The following is a 23310-nucleotide window of genomic DNA, read 5'->3' on the forward strand; positions in this document are numbered from 1 at the left end:
TCAGTTTTAGGATTTCCTGGTGGCTCCCCTAACCAAGTCTTAATTGGATTCAGCAGTCTTCTTAATCTAAACCTCCCACTCTACTGATGTTCCTACAAAGCCTTAGGTGGTCACTCAAGTATGATTGATAGTTACAGGTAATCATCCACTTACATCCATTGTTTAGCCACAGTTCAAAATTGCAATGGATCTAAAAAAAGTGACTAATCCTCACACTTCGACCATTGTAAGCATTTGCAATCTGGTCACTTGTCAACTGGCTTGTACTTATGACAACTACAGTGTCCTTCAGTCACGTGATTGCCATTTGTAACCTTCCCAGCCACCTTTTGCTATTTGCACCATGCTTACAACTATCTATTAAGAATCAGGTTTCATTCTGCACAACTGTGTTTGCTGAAAGAAATAGAAACATTTCTATGTGTATCAGGGGCCAAACAGAAAACTACCTCTAACTTTTGTCTTGGCTGTTCCTGATTTGGCATTTCACCTTAAGAATTTCCTATATAACTGCAAAGTCACCATATAGCAGCTATGAGGAAATTTGGGAAGAAGACTACAGACTAACAGATCTCATAAGCCTTTCATTCCCTAATCCTTCTTTTTATAACTTTTAACCAAATACTGCATTCAGAATGACATAATAATTAAAACAGATATCTGATATGACAGCAAATTTGGTGATTGCAAATACGTTTTTTTAAGTACAAAGCTTCTGTTAAATAAAAGCCAGGGTGTCAATAAGGTGATAATATTTCAGGAGAAAAAAAAAGGTAGACTTCTTTCAACACCTAAATAAATACCAACAATAAATGAGAGAGAAAGCCAAGAAAGGAAAGTACAAATTTCCATGTTTTTCTAATAGATTCATAATTTGCTGGCAGTGGCTTTGACAGTAAGCAGATGGATGCACCATTACATTCAATGAATGGAGCAGATGCTGAGCTAGTCCCCATCAGCTGGGATATCAGGCAGCCAAGTGCAAAAAAGCCCACACTTTTTAAGTGAGTACTCTTTGGCGCAGCAACCTTGGAACGTTAATAAGCAGCCTATTCTTTCTTCAACCAATAGAGCTCATTTCAGCTAATTAGAATGAAATCCAAAAGCACTGAAGCCTCACATGGAGGAAGATACTAAGATGTTTTGCACTGGAGCTTACATGTATAAGGAAGCCAAAATATAGAGAAGGAAAACATTTTCTCTTATAAAAAAAATTGAAAGAAAAAAATGGGAACTTAAAACTTTGTTTTTGCTTGGTATGTTTATTCCTATGTGGCTCAGTTTAAATTGGCTTTGCAGAATTTTGCATTGAGGGGCCAAATTAAGAAACATGTTGTAACTCCAGTTTGATTTCAAGTGGTTTCAGCATCCCAACCTTTTAAAACCTTTCATTGCCTTTTACATGATTATATCTGGCAAATAATTAGATATATTAAATGTACACCAGTAGCGTAGGTTAGCTAAATCTATTTGCAAGTCCCTTTGGGCAAATCTGTTTTCTTATCTGTGTAGCACATGCTCAATTTTAGGTGCTACAATAGTAAAAATGATTCCCAGTATCAAACAAAGAAACAAGTTAGAAAATTGACTTTATTTCTGTAAATGTTTCTCTACACAGATTCTAGGAAATTATCTGCTACAATGTCCTACCAGCCAATGAATACTTCAGCTTCAACCAAAACAATACACCAGCACACAATACATACAAACTCATGGTAAACCGATCCAAACTAGACTGCAGAAAATACGACTTCAGTAACAGAGTGGTCAACGCCTGGAATGCACTACCTGACTCTGTAGTTTCTTCCCCAAATCCCCAAAACTTTAACCTTAGACTGTCTACTGTCGACCTCACCCCATTCCTAAGAGGTCTGTAAGGGGCGGGCATAAGTGCACCAGCGTGCCTACTGTCCTTGTCCTAATGTTTTCTTTTATTCGTATCCTTTACATATATTTATAATTATGTTTACACTTGTATCTGTTATAAAATACATGCTTGACAAAATAAATAAATAAAAAATAAATTTACTTGTTACGTACCATACTATTCATTCATTTGCCATGGAACTTTCACTTTATAAGTTAAAATAAAAAAAACAGTACGTTCATACACACATGAACTTAGAAATGAAGCATGCAGTTTTTAAAATTTAGCCTAATAAAAATTGCAAAGAATTTCTTGTCTGCCACCTGCTCATAACTTCTGGCAGCCAGAACATTGTATGCGAACTGATAAAGAGGCTATTATTCAAATACTGGGTTTACTATGCAACAATAACAATGTTCCTGAAAGTGGTATTTCACTTCTTATTCACTCTTTAAAGTTACCAGTGCTTCAAAAGTTATGAATTAAAACCATGGAAATTAATGTTTTTTATGTTTCTCATTCTTGCCTGAAGCCCAGATATTTATTGGAGTGGCACATACCGCATAAAGCGAGCCTGTGCTGATGTGAGTGGAATGGTGAAAGATGATGGTTTCAGAATTCAATAAGAAAACAGAATGGATAAATGATTAATTGCAGTGGGTTGTTTTCTTCAACGCTAGCATCTATTCTAAAACTAAGTAATCAACCATTTGTATTATTTAGGATTTTAAATCTGAGCTGAATTCTACAAATCAAAATAGAAATTCGAGTTGCACTATTGCTGTCATTCAGCAGCAGACCCATTTCATAATTCTGAAATATTACATGGCAGGATTTTAATCAGAAAGTAATAATTTTTGGCTAATTCAAAATCAATTATTTAAACTAAATACCACAGATTTATAGTGCAGAACTTTTTTAAAATACAAACTGCAGAATGTAGAGGGTTGCTTGCATGTTTTATTATGACAATGATCTACTTTTATTTATTGATATTTTTTTCAACATAAAAGGTGGCCTTTTATACTATCAACCATTGTACATCCTTCCTGATCAGCTTGTGCTGTTCATTTTCTTCCTTCAGGCTTGATTTCAGTCAGTGGTGATAGGGAAGGAGAGGCCTTGCCCTTGCCCCCTACAATGTGGGGTGCTGCAGGGTTTGGTGCTTTTTCTTTAACACCTACATGAGCCCTCTGGATGAGCTCATCCATCACCATGGGGTGAAGTATCATCAGTATGCTGGTGATACCCAATTATATATATCCACCCTGGAAAATTAAGTGATATCATGACCATCTTATCCTGGTGCCTGGAACCTGAGCAATGGGAAAAACTCCACTAGAGGAACTCTTTCCCCCCAAAATGTAAGCTACAAACATTGCATGTTTACTGTGGCACATACTGCTTTTCACACACAAATTCAATAGTTAGATAGCTCCATGGTGAGTTGCTGAATAATGCAAACTGTTCCAGCTGTTTATATTCACAACATACAATAGTTTCAACTACTTGACAGCCAACGAAACTGTTTATGCAAGAAATATTTCTTTATTTAGTTTGAAGGTTATTTACAATCCACTTGTGCAATTTTAATTCATTTTTATTCCATATATTTCTTTGGGATATGAAACAAACATTGGTCTAGTACAAATACCATCCTGGCAATAAGACTGAGCCTTTGCTGATGTACTGTTTTTATCCCTCAGTTGTTAGATGATTTGTTTCCTGGAAGCCAGTTCAAACCATCATCCAAACCTGTTTCAAAGACTAATGTCTATTTTGAAATGCTGCTGCATTACAAGTTTCATTCACCCCAATCTACATGAGATCTGGTTAAGAATCATAGAATTGAAGTCCAACAATATTTGGGGATCTAAAACTGGAAACTACATTTTGCCTATCAACATCTTCAATTACAAACAAGAACATAAAATAAGGGCACTGAACAAAAGGCAGGCCATGATAGGGAAACCGAGGGTATATGTTGAGGAATTTTAAGAATCCCTGTAGACTTTAAAATGACAACAGTATTACTACTATCTTTTCCTATCAATAACTTTGATTTATCAAGAACCAAATCTCTACTTATGAATCATCTATAATTGCAATTAACATTTTAAAAAAGTCTATACTATTGCAACATCTTTTTGGGCAAAATAACTTGGAAATGTATTTCTACACTTCACCTAGGTGATTCTGGTCATTTACAAATGCAAACTAGCAGAACAAAATATTTTGACTGACAACAAATGTATAATTGTTATATCCAGAAATACATAATTTTATCTCATCACCAAATATGTGAAAGATGAATAAAAATAAATAAAAATAAAAATCCAATTTGAAACACCACAAAAATGAAGACTTCGTATCATCAGATAAAGGTAGTCCGTGACTTTCAGCCACAACTGGGACTGGAATTTTGGTTGCTAAGTGATGCAACTGTTAAGTAAGTGATCACATGAGCAGACCAATTTTATGACTATTTTTACTATGGTTAAGTATATGATATGGTTGTTAAGTGAATTGTGGCTTTCACAATTAATTTTTATTTTGGAAGCCTGCTGAGCAGATTACAAATCATGATAACATGACTGCAAGATGTTGCAACTGTTGTAAATACCAGTCAGGTGGTGTGACAGTCTTCAAGGTTGGGTTGGAGGTCACTTTTTCTGAGGTCATTGTGATGGTTGTTGAACGAACAGTTATAAATTGAGGACTATCTGTATAGTTCTTCTAAGTTCATCTAAGGGCCAGTGTATACATTGCAACCTTCATTCAGAGGCTACTAAAAAGGGCCTCCCTTTTGGAGCATTCAATATTTCAGACTTAATATTTAATCATTTATGTTTTCTGCAAATCCAGCAAATCTTTCTCCATATACTTGGGTTGAGCTAGTGCACGCTATCTCCTTGACTCAGTAGATAAGATGTCAGAACTTTTAAAGAACACTTGCTTTAAAAACAATTTTAAAAAAGCTTTGGCCAATATGGCAGGCAAAGGATCTTTAAAAGTTCAGACATCTGTAATTCTGTCATTGAAGTATTTTTGATACTTATTTACAAACATCCTCATATGAAGCTAAAAATCAGCTCTGACTGCTATAAAGCAGTGTGCATTTCTGTCAAAAATTTGGAGCATGTCCACCCATATTTAGCACTACTAGATGATCTACAAGGTCCCTTCCAACTATGTTAATCTGTATTCTGTATCTAAGTAGATAAAATAACATTCCACCCTAAAGACAGCTCCAAGTCTTCTGAATCCTTTTAAAGTGAAGACTGCAATGTTCCTGTGATTCTTGTAAACAGCTGCAACTTGCAAGAGTATATTAGTCTGTTGTGACTGAAGCTGTTATGCTAATTTTATCCATGTCTACATTCATCATATCAAAGGTAATGAAGTTTATGAAATTTATCAGTAAAAATCGTCGTAGTCTAATTGTACTTCTATAGAAGAGCACTAACGTTTTCAGCAGGAATCCAATGATCTTTTTGTTGTTTTAGGATAACTGTTTCAGTATTTAGATTATACATTATTGATTTTATTGCAAAATACTTTGATTTTTGTGAGCCACCCACAGTTGAAATTTGGATGACACACAAGTTTAAATTGTTTAATAAATAATAATTGACTTTCTAATCTGTTTAATGTTCTTGATCTCCATCACAGTCATGCATATCACACCATGTCACTGAAATATGTCAGTCAATCTCTTTCATATTATATATGCTAACAACAGAGAGTTGCTTTATTCTAGTAAAATTGCTATGATGAAAATGAGGGGATAGAAAACACATTTAAAGTTGGGCAGATAGCAACACAAAGCTGCTGAATATAACATTCAACAATGGAACTGAAAAACTGTAAGCAGAGCACATGGCTGCTTCATTGTGTAACAGAGTACTTACAATTTTAGGCAGCCCACACTCTTAGCTTTATGAGATTATATTATAGTAATTTTTCAGAATATTCCATCATTTGCTATGGTAAACATAAACTGGCATCACCCTGATCCACACACGAAGAATGATCTAATTTATGATGGCAAGGTAAATGAAAGCTGAAGAATCACAGCAAGTCTTCTTCAGACTGAGCTTGATTCATAGTGACTTTGTGGAGATTGTCATATATTTTCCCTTAATAACAATATAGAAGGGTTTGTCACTACCTTCTGGGATTCTTTTTCAGCTTCCCAGTCTAGCTTACAGCTTTAATATTCCCAAGAGATCTCTCTTCCAAATATTAATTGGATCCAATCCTACTTAGTTCCAAGCCTAAATCAGTCAGGAACTACTGCTTAGTTGAGAAGCCAAAGCACAATATTTTTTTCAATTGCCAATGAACTGAGTAAATTGAACCATCTGTGCCAGAAATAAATTTTTAAAAATCGTTTCAAAAGAAGGGTTCTCAATCAGTTTGCTGGTTGTACTGTCACATGGATCTAAGCCAGGCCTCTTTGCATTAGTGGCTGTTGCTGTATAAGAAAAATTAGGCATATTTTGGAAGGTTGAGTTGTAACATTGCCAATTTTTGTATTTATATATTAAGAGCTAAACTAAAACTGATAAGTCCAATAAGTCTCAAATATATGCTTGATACAATCTATCCAAAAATCTTAACATCCTTAACTTGAGGAGTCTGAATTGGTATCTTACACATATAATTGCGAAATGCACAATAATACAATGCAAACATTTCCCTCCTAATTTCTTACCTACTGGGACAGGTCCCATCACAAGATATATACATATGTCCAGAATAAAAAAAAATCTGATGCAAAATGTGAAAACTACTGTTGAGTGTGGAAGATTAATAAGAATTTATTACAAAACTATTCTGCATCTTCTATGTATATAAGGGATGCGGTGGCTCAGTGGCTAAGATGCTGAGCTCGTCGATCAAAAGGTCGGCAGTTCAGTGGTTCGAATCCCTAGTGCTGCCGCATAACGGGGTGAGCTCCCATGACTTGTCTCAGCTTCTGCCAACTTAGCAGTTCGAAAGCATGTAAAAAATGCAAGTAGAAAAATAGGGACCACCTTTGGTGGGAAGGTAACAGCGTTCCGTGTCATGCCGGCCACATGATCACGAAGACGTCTTCAGATAGCGCTGACTCTTTGGCTTTGAAACGGAGATGAGCACTGCCTCCTAGAGTCAGGAACGACTAGCACATATGTGCGAGGCGAACCTTTACCTTTATGTATATAATCAATAAACAGTTTTTCCATCCTGAAAACATCTGTGGTAATGCCAAACACCTGCACCAAATTATTCTTACATCTTACATGAAGCCATAAACATTAGTTAAGAATAAGGAAAGAGGAAAGCCTTATGAACTTGTTCTTTACCCATGCCCCGAGGGTCTCATGTGAGAGATACTTATGTTAGGTGACTTTATTAAGATAGCCAATTACAACTATGACCACTTTTCCAAAAAAAGAGGAAAACATTTAGATTTTATTGCATTTTGCTAGGATTTTAAAGGGAAAAATGGAAAAGCTAAACATATTTTAAATATTTTCCAACATGGTCAAAAATAAAAAGAATATATATAAAAATAAAAGATATGACCACTAACTTTGACATATACAGGTATTCCTCAACTTATGACAATTATCACAATTAAGTCTAAAATTTTTGTTGGTAATTGAGTCAGTTAAGTGAATTTTGTCCCATTTTATGACCTTTGTTGCCACAGTTGTTAAGTGAATCACTGCAATTGTTAAGTTAGTAACATGGTTGTTAAGTGAATCTGGCTTCCCCACTGACTTTGCTTTTCAGGTCACAAAAGGTGTTCACATGACTCAGAGTCATTGCAGCCATCATAAATAAGAATCAGTTTTCAAGCATCCAAATTTTGGTCATGTAACCATGGGGATGTTGCCATGGCCGTAAGCGTGAAAAACAATCATAAGTCACTTTTTCCAGTACGTTTGTAACTTTGAACGATCAAATGAACTGCTGTAAGTCAAGGAGTACCTGTAACACATTTTTCTATGGAATAAGTCATAGAAAACTGATTAACGTTAATTATTTTACCTTGTGGCCCATACTGGCTCATCTGAGTTCCATAAGTACCACTTGAATTACTTTGTGGAAAGCTCGCAATTCCAGAATGCATTTGACCTCCAGGTGAAGGATGGGGTGACATAGAAGGTCCAGTCTGCTGAGATGCATATTGTGACAATTGAGGGTTTCTTTGAATGCCTGTCATAAAACCTAAAGTTAAACAGACACGATAGAGAGAAAAATTAGGGACCTCCCTATCATTAACTTAAATTAAGGTAAATATTGAATGTTGTTAGTACTTTCTTTTGAATCTCATGACATTTGAGTTACAGCATGAATTATAGAAGTATTTAAATCTTGGAATCCCAAATAGCTAAACATGACATTATAACTACAGTAGTAACGCTGTGGTTTAGACTTTATCACAACTATACAAATAAGGCAATGTTTATACAAAGATGTTAATAAATCTTAAAATAAAATTACATGAGAAGACAGGAAATTCTAATTATACTTAATAGCAATTTCTCAAACATACTTTTTGCAAATCCCTTCTAACCTATATGAGAAATATGACAGTATTTCAGAATATGACACAATAGACATTCCTAAAATTCTTCTGGCATCCATTGTTGATCTTCTGCCTCTGTAACCAAAAGGCTGCTATTATTGCCCTTTTCTCTACTTTGGGAGTTGGGTCCACTATTATTATCAAAAAAACTTTAATCTGCTTTAGGAATGCTTAGGGCATGATTAAAGGGAGAATTTCAACCATGTATTAACAATTCATACAGAGAAGATCATGGTTTTGCTACCTCCATGTGAATTATTAATATGAATTTGAGTAGACCTTTGCATCCTGTCACAACAATTCTGGGTTTAGAAAATTTAGAACTTCGGTATGACCTGAGCATAGCTCATAAAATCATCTGCTACAATGTCCTTCCTGTCAATGACTACTTCAGCTTCAACCACAATAATAAATGAGCACACAATAGATTCAAACTTAAAGTGAACCACTCCAAACTCGATTGCAGAAAATATTACTTCAGTAACAGAGTTTTTAATGCCTGGAATGCACTACCAGAGTCCGTGGTCTCATCCCAAAACCCCCAAAACTTTAACCTAAGACTGGCTACTGTTGACCTCACCCCATTCCTAAGAGGTCTGTAAGGGGGTGTGCATAAGACCACCAGTGTGCCTACCGTCTCTGTCCTAATGTTCCCTTTAGTTGTATTTATTTTATGTATTCAATTCAGGCTTATACTTATATATATTATTTAATATGTATTTGACAAAATAAATAAATAAATAAACTACTAGTTTTGCTTGCTTTTGTCCTCCTACCATAATACAAGACCAGTGAATACCCCAGTTCAAAAAACGATGCTTATCTGTGCTTTAAATGTAGTGCTAGAAACAAAAAACCAAAGTTAATGTTAAGATATATGAATATTAATTTTACATTTTAGTCAAATACCATAATTTACCACAGAAAAATTATACAGAGTTCTTAACTCTGAAAATACTTTTGTCCATTTGAGGTCATTCAATTTATCACACATCTAATGCAATGCACACAAGCACTCTGGTGTGACAGATTAAATAAGATATATTCTGGTGATATTTTTATATCACTTATGACTGAGTTAATGAATTGTCACTAGGGAAAAAATTAGCATTTGGTCTGCTATTGGTTTTATTTATTACTGAATTTATACTTCTGAATTTATACTATACTGAGACATCACATGGCTATAGTGTCCCAGTAACCTTTTTTAAGAGTAATGTCTTTAGATCCAAACCCATTGATGTCTCAGAAAGATATCCTACTTGATGACATTAAAATTGCTGAGAGATCCTGGAAAGCTAGCTTGTTTGTCATATTAACAAAATCTACATCAGGGTATGACCAAACTGTTTCAGTATTGTCCACCACTTTCTCAATCATCATATCTAAGAAAAAATTATTTAAGAGTAGTAAGGTAGGGCATTTTTAAAAAAATCATTGAGACACTGAACAATTGCTTCAAAGGCCATGGGGTCAAGTTAAAACCTGGCCAATTTAAAGGCAAAGTCTGAGCAATCAGAAAGTGGCCTTTAGTTCATGTATTCTGTTGATGTCGTCAAGAAATAAAAGCTGAAAAGCATTCCAATATGAATAGGACAAGCAGTTATCAAGGTTATCTGTCAAGGTACCCTATGACCTACCTCAACACTGGAAATGAAACTGCTGCAAATCTGATCAATTTCATTTGAAAAGCATATTGAAAATTGCCCCAACATTTCTGGATTCTATCCCCCATTTTCCTAATGGAGATGCCATACAGTGTGAAAAAGCATCACTACCTTGTTCATTGCAAACCCAACCAAGGTCAATAAATTTGCCGTGTTTAATTGCTGTTACCAGTATTGTTTTCTTTTTCGGCTAAGCCACTTAAAGTACCCCAACTCCATGTTCGATTTAATTCTTCCTGAAAATTCCTTCATTTGCATTTCCATCTATATTATGGATTATGTCACATTCTTCCACTACAGCCCTTTCCTTACTAACTTCATTACAATCAGTTTGCTAGTACATCAAGATGTCTCTTGAGTTCTGTTACAACTAGTTGTACTTAGAAGCACTAGTGCCAACTGTTAGGGCCATCTCTGTGTTCCACAAATTGGCCTGGTCTTCAACAGAATTGCTAGCACTTATACAGGAGTGTATACTAATCTAAACAGCATAGACAGAACGTGATCTGTCTATGACCAAGCTCCTCCACTATCAGATCATTAGAATAGAAGTTTTAATCCTAATCCTGCTTTGAGAAAGCTATTTTTCATAAATGCCTTAAACAAAACATGACCTCTTGGAGAATCAAGCTACGAAAGGAAAGTCAGAGAAGTCACTAGAACTATTGCATCCAAAAACAAGATTATATTAATTAATGTTTCAATAATATTGTGTTTTAATCCTAATAAAGTTATATTTCACAGATTTGTCACTCTCTCTGTATAAATCAGTTGTTCATATATAACTTCTCCCAGAGCTCTGCCAATAAAGCAGAGTTCCCAGAGCTCTGAATTTATACATTTATAAAACAATGGGGGTGGGGGTGGGGGGAAACTATATGACAAAGACATGGAAAATGGAAGTGAAAACATTCTGAATAATTAAGACTCCTAATATTTCACATAAACATTCTTTGCTAAGCAACACTATTTGCAAGAAAGTACTTAAACATAAAAAGCTATTTTGATCTGCCAACTACAGTCACAGTCCCTTACAAATGTAATATTTTATATGTTTCAGTGACAATTTTTGATTTACTACTGAATCCGTTGGCACATAATGACAGTCCTTCTTGGACTAACAAAATCAAACATGAGGCTGATAAATATATTCTAGTATGCACACTATTATTAAATGCACATTAACAGTAATCAAATCTGAAAAATCTGGTGAATGAGAAGATACTGATAACAAACACAGGGTGCTTCAACAGCAATGAATTTTGATGCAAAGGATCTATTAGGTTTAAATGTTGAAAGCTTAACTATCACAGGACAAAAAGCAATTCTAAATCCAAGTTCAGATGGATTGGCCAAATATAGTGTATTGTGAAATACTATAGCTACAAACTTTCAAAAGAGTTTATCTCCTCAGAATATAAGGCACCTTAAATGATATTTATGGAAGACAGATTAGATCATTAGCAAAACACTATCTTTTAAACATTTGCATGAATAGAACAGTTGCCTCACTGGATAAGATACCGTAGAAGGTACATTATAAAATCAATTGGAAAAGAATCCAAGAAGCAGTGGGAAATGAAGGCAGGTGCTCTCTTAACTAAGTCCCTAATAGGACATCATCAACCACTCCACCAAATGTTAAATTCTGAATTTTAAAACCAGGGAAGATGAGGCTATAAATGACTATGGGAAGAAAAACCAGGTCAATGCAAACCCTGACTCATCACTTTTAACCTTACTGACACCTCCCCCTGACCCCCCTCCACCCTTTGCTTTCCAGTTATTTTATTTTTGCTGGTACAGCAGCCCCAGAAATTAAGGATTTTTGGCAAGCAATTTTATTAGCTAACATAAACTTCAAGCTGTTCTAGTGGGCATTTTTGGGTAGTAGTAAGCCAATAAAAATTCACTGGGCTACAATAACAAACTTTTTGTTCGGCACCCTGAACATTTAAATAATGATTGCTAAGATTTGCATCTTGCTGACACAGCTTTTTGCATAAATTCAACTAAGATGCTTTAAAAATGCTTCTTTGGTGAAATAACTCTCACACAGCTTGTCATCTCTGCACATTTGTCTTCTACTGAAAAGGCTGCTAAGGACGCCAAATTTGTTGAGACTAGAGACATTTGTTCTACACGTATATATTTTAAAATCCTCTATTTTAATTCTGTATTCGGTCTTTGGTCTTTATTTGTTTATTCATTCCTCTTCACAAACTGAATTGCTTTGGTAAAGGCAGAAAATAATGACCCAACTAAAGCTTTACCCAAGGCCCCCTGGAGTTCCACCAGCTGTGCTATTAAGTTAAGTGGCTAAATCTCTCAACCAATTCTCCTTCTGATAGGACAAAAACCTCATCTACATACAGCAGCAATGATATTTACGTATATCCCCTCCTTTTTTATTTTCTTCCTGTCTAATCCTTAAAATTAATATCATCTATCATTGATAAATTGGAATTAGAAGGATTAGACAGATCCCCCAGATGGTAATTTGGGAAGAAAAATCCAAATTTTTCTCATCTTGCTTAATGATGTCAAGTAAACTGTAAAGCAATGCACAAAGGAATTTATATTAAAACAACAACACAAGTAGCATATAGTTAATGCAGAGCCTTAATCTACTATTTCCTGATTGCCAAACTGATCCAAAAGTAAACTGTTTCTGATAACAAAAATGCCAACTTCCTTTCCCCCAACAATTTACTCCATACTGATACTTTAGAGTTTGGTTAGAAAACATGGTTCAGAATACCTTCCCACAGAATGTATCTTCAGCTTCTTCTGATCTCTAGCAAAGTGTTAGGAAATTGTATTGCTGAAGAATTTCTGATCTTAATCAGAACTAAAATGAGTGTATTTTTATCAATTCCAAAGGCCACTAGTTTTCTAGAATGTCTACTTTTCTAGGATTTTTAGAACATAAAATACAGCATAATGTGGTTGGGAGGTCTTCTAGTTCAATCCCCTACTTGAGCAAATGGTTATCCAATCTATTCTTGAAAACCTCCAGTGATGGAGCACCCATAACTTTTGGAGACAAGCAATTTCATTGATTTGACTGTTCTCACTGTCAGGAAATTTCTCTTTAGTTCTAGGTTGAATCTCTCTTTAATGATCCTCCACTCGTTACTTATCTTGCCCTCAGGTGTTTTGGAGAATGGTCGACCCCCTCTTCTCTATGACAATTCCTGAAGTATTGGAAGACAGCTATCATATTATTATCTTTGTTGCTTTTATTTGTAAGATCTCAGCATCTTTGTTATATCATGGTGACCAGAACTGGATGCAGTATTCCAAGCATGGCCTCACTAATGCAGTATAGAGTGGTACTTTCACTTCTTTTGATCTTGATACTGTCCCCCAGTTGATGCATCCTAGGACTGCATTGGCTTTGTTGGCAGCTGTAGCACATTGCTAAACATCCACCAAGATGCCTACATCCCTTTCCAAATTACTACTGTGGAGCCAGGTATCACCTATTTTATACCTGTGCATTTGATTTCTCTTTCCTAGGTGCAGGACTTTATTTTTCTCACCACTGAACTGCATCTTGTTGGATGGTGTCCAATGCTCACGTTTATCAAGATTCTTCTGAACCCTGAGTCTGTCTTCTAAGGTGTTGGCAATTCTGCCCAGCTTGATGTTGTCTGCAAATTTGATGAGCTCCCCTTCTAGCCCCTCGCCTAAATAATTTATGAAGATTTTGAAGTGTACTGGCCCTAAGACAGAGCCTTGGGGTACCCCACTGCATGCTTCCCTTCATGAAATTCAAGAAATAATGTCTTCTTTCTGTTTCCAATTATGATTGCTTCTCTAATTATTTATAAACTGAACAAACAAGCAAACAAATAAACAACGCCTATGGAATGGAAAGAATGGAGTCTGGTTCCCTCCTAAACCAAAACTCATTCTGAGTAAAGAAATTTTTGCTGACTTTGGCAGTCATGAATTTGACTGTGCTCTGTTTCCTCAGTGCCTGCTAGCTAAGATGGCAGAGAAATTCTTGGCTCCTCTAAATAATCATTAACTGTGCCACATTTGTTTCTGCCTATCAAGAAAGACAGTAAGTTGAGTGAGAGAGATATTTATTCTGAATTCAAAATGAAGATAGATTAATGGACAAGACAGGTTCAAAGCAATTGAATTAGCAGGCTGCTGGCAGTAATTTGAATGCACAACTCATCTTGGGAACCAGAGAGTAAAAGCGAAATGCAAGGATTCATCATGAAGACAGAAAAGGGTAAGAATTCAAGGAAGGAAGAAGAAAGGAAGGAATGTAAAAGTTTCTGGAGGAGAGGAAGAATATGTTAAACAATAAAATCCAGCTATGTCACAAACAGATTTAAATAAAGATCAGCTCTGAGTATCCTTTGAACATACTGAGAAACCCAGGGGAGAAAAATCATGTGAAAAATGAGGGCTTCCACTTGCATTGCCAATGAACTCAGTTGGGAGTGTGTGATAAGAATTCTGAATAGTAATTCTGAAAGCGGCTGACAAGAAAAAGAAAAAAATAACATTTTGTGTTCTGTGAATAATTATTAAATCTACCTAGGCAGCATTGAAATGTATACAAGATGAGCTCATTTCCTAACGTAACAGCTTGGAACTTTTTTTTTTTTAATTTGCATTTATATCCCACCCTTCTCCGAAGACTCAGGCAGCTTACACTATGTCAAGCAATAGTCTTCATCCATTTGTATATTATATACAAAGTCAACTTATTGCCCCCAACAATCTGGGTCCTCATTTTACCTACCTCATAAAGGATGGAAGGCTGAGTCAACCTTGGGCCTGGTGGGACTTGAACCTGCAGTAATTGCAAGCAGCTGCTGTTAATAACAGACAGCATTAGTCTATTGAGCCACCACAACCCTAACCCTAACCCTAACTCTCCCTCCCCACCCCAAAAAGGCTAATCTTGCTCTGAGAAAAACATAGGATCTACTACACTCTGGAATGATGTCCTTAGAATGCAAAAATGTGTAAGACTTTTCAGTGTGAGGGACATCAACAGAGAATCTTCAGATATCTCCAGTGTTAATAGGAACAATGAAGATAACAATAACAACAACAACAACAACAACAGAGTTGGAAGGGACCTTGGAGGCCTTCTAGTCCAACCCCCTGTCCAGGCACGAAACCCTACACCATCTCAGACAGATAGTTATTCAACATCTTCTTAAAAATTTCCAGTGTTGGGGCATTTACAACTTCTGCAGGCAAGTTGTTCCACTTATTAATTGTTCTAACTGTCAGGAAATTTCTCCTTAGTTCTAAGTTGCTTCATCAAATTTAAGGAAATTTAATTTCCTTAAATGAAAATTTAATTTCATTAAATAAGTCATCAAATTTAAGGAAATGAGCAAAGCATCCAAAGAAGCCATGTTTTTTGGAACACATAAGGCAGTTATCTGCCTTATGCCAACTCAGATCACCTTAGAATTTTTTTTACATTAAATAAAAACAGCTCTTCAGAATCTTTGCCAGAGGTTTTTCCCAAACTCTACTTTAGAAAAGATCAGGGCCTGAATTGGGAAACCTTTGAAAACAAATTGTGTGCTATAATATTAAGTTACAGTTTCACAGCGGCACTTTCTGAAATAATTACCCTGAGTACAAAAGACTCAGCAAGACCAACAGACTGATAAGAAACACACACACATTTTTCAACAAAGAATGATTTTAATTTATTTCTCATTAAAATCTGGTGCTGAGGCTACCTAATAAAAATATAAGAAATTTTCCATTGAGATGACTTATTGTTAACAATTGTACTAATACCTAGTATAAGCCAGTTATTCCCCTTTCTAAACAACAATAACAAAGATTTGATTTTAGGTTTATTCTACCGATACAATTATTTAGTTCAAAATTGTCTTCTTCCTCCAAGCAGTTGATGAAAATGCTGCCTTTTATCTTTGCATACGCTCTGCCCATTCATTTCTTTCTGCATATAAGCTTTTTTGTTTTGCTATACATTTAGCAATTAATCAACTGGATTTCCAGATGAAGTTGATTGAGGACTTGAAGCTGACATCTATCAGGTGCTGAAACTGACACTGAGATTCTCCAAGAAAAGAGTTAGTTTGGTAACTCTGACATCTCTTTTAAAAATGGCAGCAGCAAAAAAACACTTTTGTCCTTGACAAACATTGGGTGTAACCAAAGCAAACATTAGCATGGCGACATCCTAAACAAGCGAATGAATTCCCAATACCACGTCTCTAAATCCTTGAGAGGTTAAGAATCAAAATTAAAATGGAAGACATTACTAGAATACAACTGCTTTACAATGTTGATCATGATGATTGTCCTCATCTCCCTTAATTTTGTGAGTCAAGCATTTGTTCTCCAAATATTCTAATTTACATGGGATCTTGTCCTTGAGAGCTCTTTAAGCTTTATAAAGAATTTCAAATAAATTCTCCTATACCCTATGAAACCCCATTACTAGAGGTACTTTGTATAGTCTGAGAATAGTTATAGAAAAATATCATATTTATATAGATTGTCTTTCTGATTTATAAACCTACTTTGCTTCTCGGAGAGGAATATTTGATTAAAAAACAGGGCCTTTTTCCTAGTTGCCCCAAAGTTGCTGAAGGTAATAATCTTCAGAAACTTCAATTGATCCACTCCATTGACTGCTACATGATCACTGGACCAATGATTATATGCATCTAGAACATTTGGGTAACATCTATATAGTGGAAATTGCTTCTCTCTCATAGCGGATTAGTGGTAAGCAAAGATACATTGCATACATTTGCATATAATTACTTTGCTCCTTTCCCTGTTCAAATAAACCAGAAAAAGAAGCCAGCAAAGGGCAATTTTGTATAGTGTCAGCAAATTGGGAACCTTGCTGGAGACCTTTCAAACAAACCAGATTTAAAAGCAAAGTTTAAAATGTTACTCTACTTCTGCTTTGGATTTAAAAAAAAAACCCTGAAAGAACATAAAACCAGAAAGTAACTGTATAAAAATATAAAATAACAGTGTGAATAGGTTTATTACGCAGCAGATCAGTTGTAAATCCTCTTCAGAAGAAAAACGGCATAGAATATCCTTTTATGATCAAAAACAGTCCTACCAGAAAGTGCTTTTTGAATTGCAGTTTGATGAGGATTTTTATTCCTTTGCATCTGACTTAGAGATGGCAAACAGATGTTAGGAAAAAGAGACTTTTTATCAAATGTCAGTGCTAAATGATGATGGGAGCCTGAGTGGGGAATGTAAGAGAAAAAAATCCTTAAATTGTACACATGACTTCCATATGGACAAATTAATTAATGTTGCATTAAATGAAAATAAATGGATGATGAAGTGACAGAATAGATATTAGAAGAATATGAAAAGGAGTAAGTAAATCAAAAACATGAAGCAACAGAAATTCATTTTGTTATTGTGCATCCCAAAAAACAAAAAAACAAAAACCCAAGCATAAAAACATCAAAATCCCAGAGTGCATCCTTTCTGTTTTTGCTTCCTCCTGGATAATAATCTCCACTCCAGTGAAATTTACTACATTGCAGCTCTTAATAAATATGTCTTTGAAGATCTAAAATTAAATAAGAGCTTGATTTTGAGATAATGCTTACATGCAGGTGTGTCAAATGTTTCCTTTGGTAACACCTGGATTCTATAAGGTTCCAATTTGTTACCCACTGCGATTCTTTGCAATCCACTTTTTTTTTCCTTTTCAAACATGCTTAAGGATCCCTTTCCTTTCTGCCCTTCCCCCATGCAAAAACCATTGGGGGGGGGGAAAGCAAGATGAAACACTAACGCTAACATACAGCACATAAATGAGGGGAAGGAAAAAAGAAAGAAAGACCCCAGAGGAAGAAGAATGTAAAACGGGCTCTTGGCAAAGGATGGTGAATGTGAGTTTTTGTCAGAAACTGTCATGATGGGTACCTTCCGCGCAGATCTGTCAGGCACAGAATGGTGCCATCAAAGTGCCTCCAGCTATGGAATACATTTTCCAGCGTATCACAGCATCTGAAATGGCATCAGATCTACTTGCATTCCATGTCCAAACAGGGGGGGGGGGAAGGTTCTCAGTAGTCCTATTTTAGTGCATCTCAAGGACTAATTAAATCCTCATTACTTTCTTCTAATTATTCCAGAGCTTTGGGATTTTCTGAAGAAATCTCTGATGATGCATCAGATGAAAAGGGTTAAATAACCTGTGTTGATTTTGAAACTCCAGACCTTTAGTGTATCATCAACATTATCATGAATATTTAACTATGTACTGCTGTGAAAATTATAAAGAGAAAACAATTAAAAGTTTTTTTAATTAATCCTGACCCATATATATTTTCCTTAATAAATAAAGGCTTATAAACACCCTCTTCATGAAAATGTATGCCAGAGTAACAGCATGAGACCATTTAATGTTTGCATTAGATTCTGTATTTTTAGCCGTTCCCTATGTACTATTTTAATCCAAGCATGATGAAACAGGGCATACTTATTTCAAACCAAGAACAGCACCAAGGGTGCCAAACAAATGGGTTTTGCGGGAGTTCTCTAACAATATAGGGATATAGTTAATCACTTTTCATTAATCCTTTAATAAAACATCAGTTTTATATTTTATTCGTATTGATAAATTACCTCTTTTAACCTGTACAAAAAATTGAAAGAATATTTAACTATTTTATGTTCTGATAATATCTAAAATCCAAAACAAAAGATTCATAATTAAGCCCTAATTTGTGTCCATTTACCTTGCATATGTCTGGTATGTGTGTGCATGTGTGTGTGTAGTTTTCCTTTGTCCATTTAGTTTATTGTTTAAAGTTATTATAGCTGCTTTAATTCTAATGGATTCTGATTCATAGTACAAAACCAAAAAAATCCATAAAACAGATGAAACATAACTCCACATAGACAACCCAGATTAAAATAATATAGAAACAACAAAGGTAAAACAAAATAGCAAAACCCTTTGCTCCCAAACAATCAAATAAAAATACATTATACCCCAAACCTAGGCACTGTCCTTATCTCTAGGATGCTATTCTAGAGGGTGGGTGTTGTGACAAATAAGGCATACATACTTGGTCCCACAAAATGATGTTTAATAGAAGGAAGGAACCTGAAGCACACCCACCACTCTACCATAATGTACTAGGTGGGGGAAAACTCCTGGAGATAATCAGTCCCTCAGATATAGAAAAGAATTTTTTTTTATTGGCTAAGTGTGATTGGACACACAAGGAATTTGTCTTGATGCATATGCTCTAAGTCAGGGGTGTCCAAACTTGGCCCCTTGAAGAGTGGTGGACTTCAACTCCCAGAATTCCCCAGCCAGTATGAACTATAAATATGAGCAAGCTGCTGGCTGGGGAATTCTGGGAGTTGAAGTCCACTACTCTTCAAGAGGCCAAGTTTGGACATCCCTGCTCTAAGTGTACATAAAAGAAAAGATACATTCATCAAGAATCATAAGGTACAACACTTATTGATAGTCATAAGGTACAAATAAGCAATCAGGAAACAATCAATATCAATATAAATCGTAAGGATACAAGCAACAAAGTTACAGTCATACAGTCATAAGTGGGAGGAGATGGGTGATGGGAATGATGAGAAGATAAATAGTAGTGCAGATTTAGTAAATAGTTTGACAGTGTTGAGGGAATTATTTGTTTAGCAGAGTGATGGCGTTCGGGAAGACACTGTTCTTATGTCTAGTTGTTCTGGTGTGCAGTGCTCTCTAGCGTTGTTTTGAGGGTAGGAATTGAAACAGTTTATGTCCAGGATGCGAAGGGTCTGTAAATATACTCACAGCCCTCTTTTTGACTTGTGCAGTATACAGGTCCTCAATAGCCAGCCCCTATGCAATACAGGACTTTGTAGGTAATAACCAGCATCTTGAATTACACTTAGAAGTGTAATTCAACTGGTAACCAATGCAGTTCACACCGCAATGGTAACTTATGGGTAGACACGTGCCTATTAATTGCACCACTGCATTTTGAACCAGATGTAGCTTCTTCTTATGTTAAGTGAATTGGTTCTTCTGAATGGGTTGCTGTTTGACAGAAACCAGCCCAAAACATTGCAAATCATGGTCATGTGACCATGGGATATTAAAATTAGTCATAAATGTGAGCCAGTTGCCAAGGTCCAAAATACAATCACTGCAGGGGGAGCATCACTTTGAGCACAGATCATAAGTAGCTTTTTAAAAAGTTAAATGACTGGGTTGTAAATCAAGGAAAACTTTTAATATTATTTTAAACATGTATTTCATTACACTGTCATTATGAATTTAAACTATATATACTAACTTTAATATAGATACAAGAAAATATGCTTTTTTCCAATTCTCCTGTGGTTCAAGTCACAAATCACTTCCCCCCCCCCCAATTTCTGTTTCTACAAATATTTTGAAGTAACCTTTAAACTGCTATTCAGGACTACAGAGCAATTAGCAATTCATTTTACTATCCTTTCGTGTTTTGCCCTCCCTTTTGTGTTTAAGGCTGATATATCTTCTACTTCTGCTGAGGTCTAATGATGATTGCTATTGGGGGAAACCAGGCTCATTTTTAAGGGACCACAGCTCCTCAGCTTCAGCAGGGTGACAGCCTGAAAAGGTGTAAATGGGAGAAAAGACACATGTGTTCTTGCTGCGCTATATCTAACTTCCTCTAAATTCCATCAGGGATAGAGAATAGCAACTATCTTAGCACTGCATGCTTCGGGTGGCCCAGCTGGGCCTTCAGTCTTAAAAAGCAAAGAAAGCTTTTGTGGTCTATCAGAGGACTGGCTTGAGCTCAAAGGCTAAGCTAAGATTTGCCTAAATTGCAGAATGAGTGAAATCAAGCCTCGAGGCAGAAACAGGATGCAGGTAAGCATGGCAGAAACTCCGCCCCCCCCTGTACTAATTAGGATAAACATCAGATGTCAGCAAAGAGCTACAGATAAGTCTAAGTCTTTGCAAAAACCTAATGTTTGCTACTCTCATTTGGTAGCCCCAGGACTGATCTACTTTCATAATGCTGCTCAATCTTTGCTTCCCAGAAATGAATTTCTATAAACACTGCAATGGTGATGGACAGCAAAGGAAATTTGGAAGTAACCAGTCTAATCAAATTTCTTACTGATCAAGTGCAAGGAGCATCTGTATCAGTGGTGGAATTCAAATTTTTTTACTACCAGTTCTGTGGGCATGGCTTGGTAGGCGTGGTATGGTTTGGTGGGTGTGGCAGGGGAAGGATACTGCAAAATCTCCATTCCTTCCCCACTCCTGGGGGAAGGATCTTGCAAAATCTCCATTCCTACCCCACTCTGGGGCCACTAGAGGTGGTATTTGCCGGTTCTCCAAACTACTCAAAATTTCCGCTACCGATCTACAAAATAGATATCAGATTAAGAAATATCAGATTGCCTTTGAATAATTAGAAAGTTATTTTATGTAATGGGGAGGGGGTTGGGAGATGAAAAGCTTTGGATGTGGTTAATTGGATTGGAAGGGAAAATTTTATTCTATGTTTGGTTTATGTATAACAATACCTTGTTTTTTAAAACTCTTTCAATAAAAAAAAAAAATTCCGCTACCGGTTCTCCACAACCTGTCAGAACCTGCTGAATCTGTATCTCTCACACACACATATAAAGAGTACAATACAAAATATTTGTGGCGAAGCACTCTGTTAGAATGTGATACAGAGTTATTTTTAAGTTTAGAAACATGAACTATTCAACTGAAAATAACAGCATAAAATTAGATTCCTTGGGTTAAAAATAATTGTGATTTAACCGTTCTGATTTATCTTCTATTTATTTTCAAGATGTATAGGACTTCCCAGCTCAAATGATGGGTGTACAGCATAAAAACAATAAATAAAAAAGGAAACGTACCATTATATACTAATAAACACAATACATAAATACAAAATATAACATGATGATTAGTACATGACAGAACAATCAAAGGGGGACTCTTGCTCAATTGATACCTAATGTCTGTGTCTTAATAGCTTAATAGGTCTTAATAGCTTTATTAAAAGTGAGAAGACTGGGGTTAGTCATATGTTAGCTATGCCAAGAATGCTGACAATCTTACAGCAGCAAAGCAAATCCCATAAAGTGTTCGACTAACGGTGTACTGCAGAGCACTGAGATATTTTAAATAAACGCATTAGTGCTCTTTCATTCATTCTTTCAATATGGAAGGAAAATATGGCACTTTTGCTAGAAGGAACACAAACACTGCCAGACATTGGAGGGTCTTTTAGTATTTTTAGTTGGAAATGTTTGGATCAGTAAGTGAAGTGTTTAAACGACTGCTACAGATGCCTGCAGTTAGGTATTTTCAACAGGAAAGATTTTCTACTTGAGTTTTATCAGTGGAGGATAAACACCTTTCCTTTGAATACCATACTGGCACTTTCCTTCTGTTTTCTAAGTTCAGTACAAAACGGTTCAAGCAAGTTTTCCATTTCAAAGAAGTCTCTAATCAATGGTAGGGCACAAAAGGGAGCCCAGACAGGTTTATGTGCGCAGTGCTCAGAACAAACAAAAGCTTTGGAGAAATGGGTTGGCAAAATCAATGTAACTTCACTGGTTACAAATTTTGTTTTTGTGGCATGAAACAAATGGGCATTTTAAACAAGTTAGGTCACAAAAGATCAGCCATTGCATGGAAAGGGATTCAATAAGTATTCTGAATAAAAAAGCCAGCTCTCTTGAAGATAAACATCAGGATAATGCATTGAAAACAAAATGGCAGTAAACTTGTGCCAGAAGAGCAATTTGAAGATTAAGGTTTAAATTTTCAAAGTGCAGGTTATGATAAATTATTCATAAAAACAGTTGCAGTTTGGCCCTGCAACTCAAGAGTTGGAAGCTATTCTCTGCTGCAGTTCATCAGGCTGTCAGTCAGTGAAGATGCTGATGTTCAATCAATAATTTCAGCTGGAAGCATTCCCCAAAATAGAGAAAAGCACAGCGTGAGGGATCATGGAGTACAGGACATACCACTCTGTGCAAATCTTCACCACCCCCTCCCTGCATTAAGACTTACATAGTTCTCTGCTTTAGTTTAAGTGGCCACAAAGGTCCCAGTAGAACACAAAATAATAATTAGCAGGCAGTGGACTTGGAGCTTCTCGCACAGGTGCTTGGGATTTTTCAGGTTGTGATAGGCGACTCTGCAAACT

General features: G+C 35.9%; 1 protein-coding gene across 9 annotated transcripts in view; it reads right to left on the minus strand.

Annotated features, from left to right (window-relative positions):
* The window catches only part of ARID1B (AT-rich interaction domain 1B), a 489414-nt gene that overhangs the window by 77392 nt on the left and 388712 nt on the right, over positions 1-23310 (minus strand). For all 9 annotated transcript variants that reach the window (XM_058168923.1, XM_058168915.1, XM_058168857.1 and 6 more), the window contains one exon: positions 7907-8086. In XM_058168923.1, coding sequence (XP_058024906.1) covers positions 7907-8086 — 180 coding nt within the window. The remainder of the gene's footprint in view (positions 1-7906; positions 8087-23310) is intronic.

This window comes from Ahaetulla prasina, chromosome 1, assembly GCF_028640845.1.
Source record: "Ahaetulla prasina isolate Xishuangbanna chromosome 1, ASM2864084v1, whole genome shotgun sequence".
Classification (NCBI taxonomy): domain Eukaryota; kingdom Metazoa; phylum Chordata; class Lepidosauria; order Squamata; family Colubridae; genus Ahaetulla; species Ahaetulla prasina.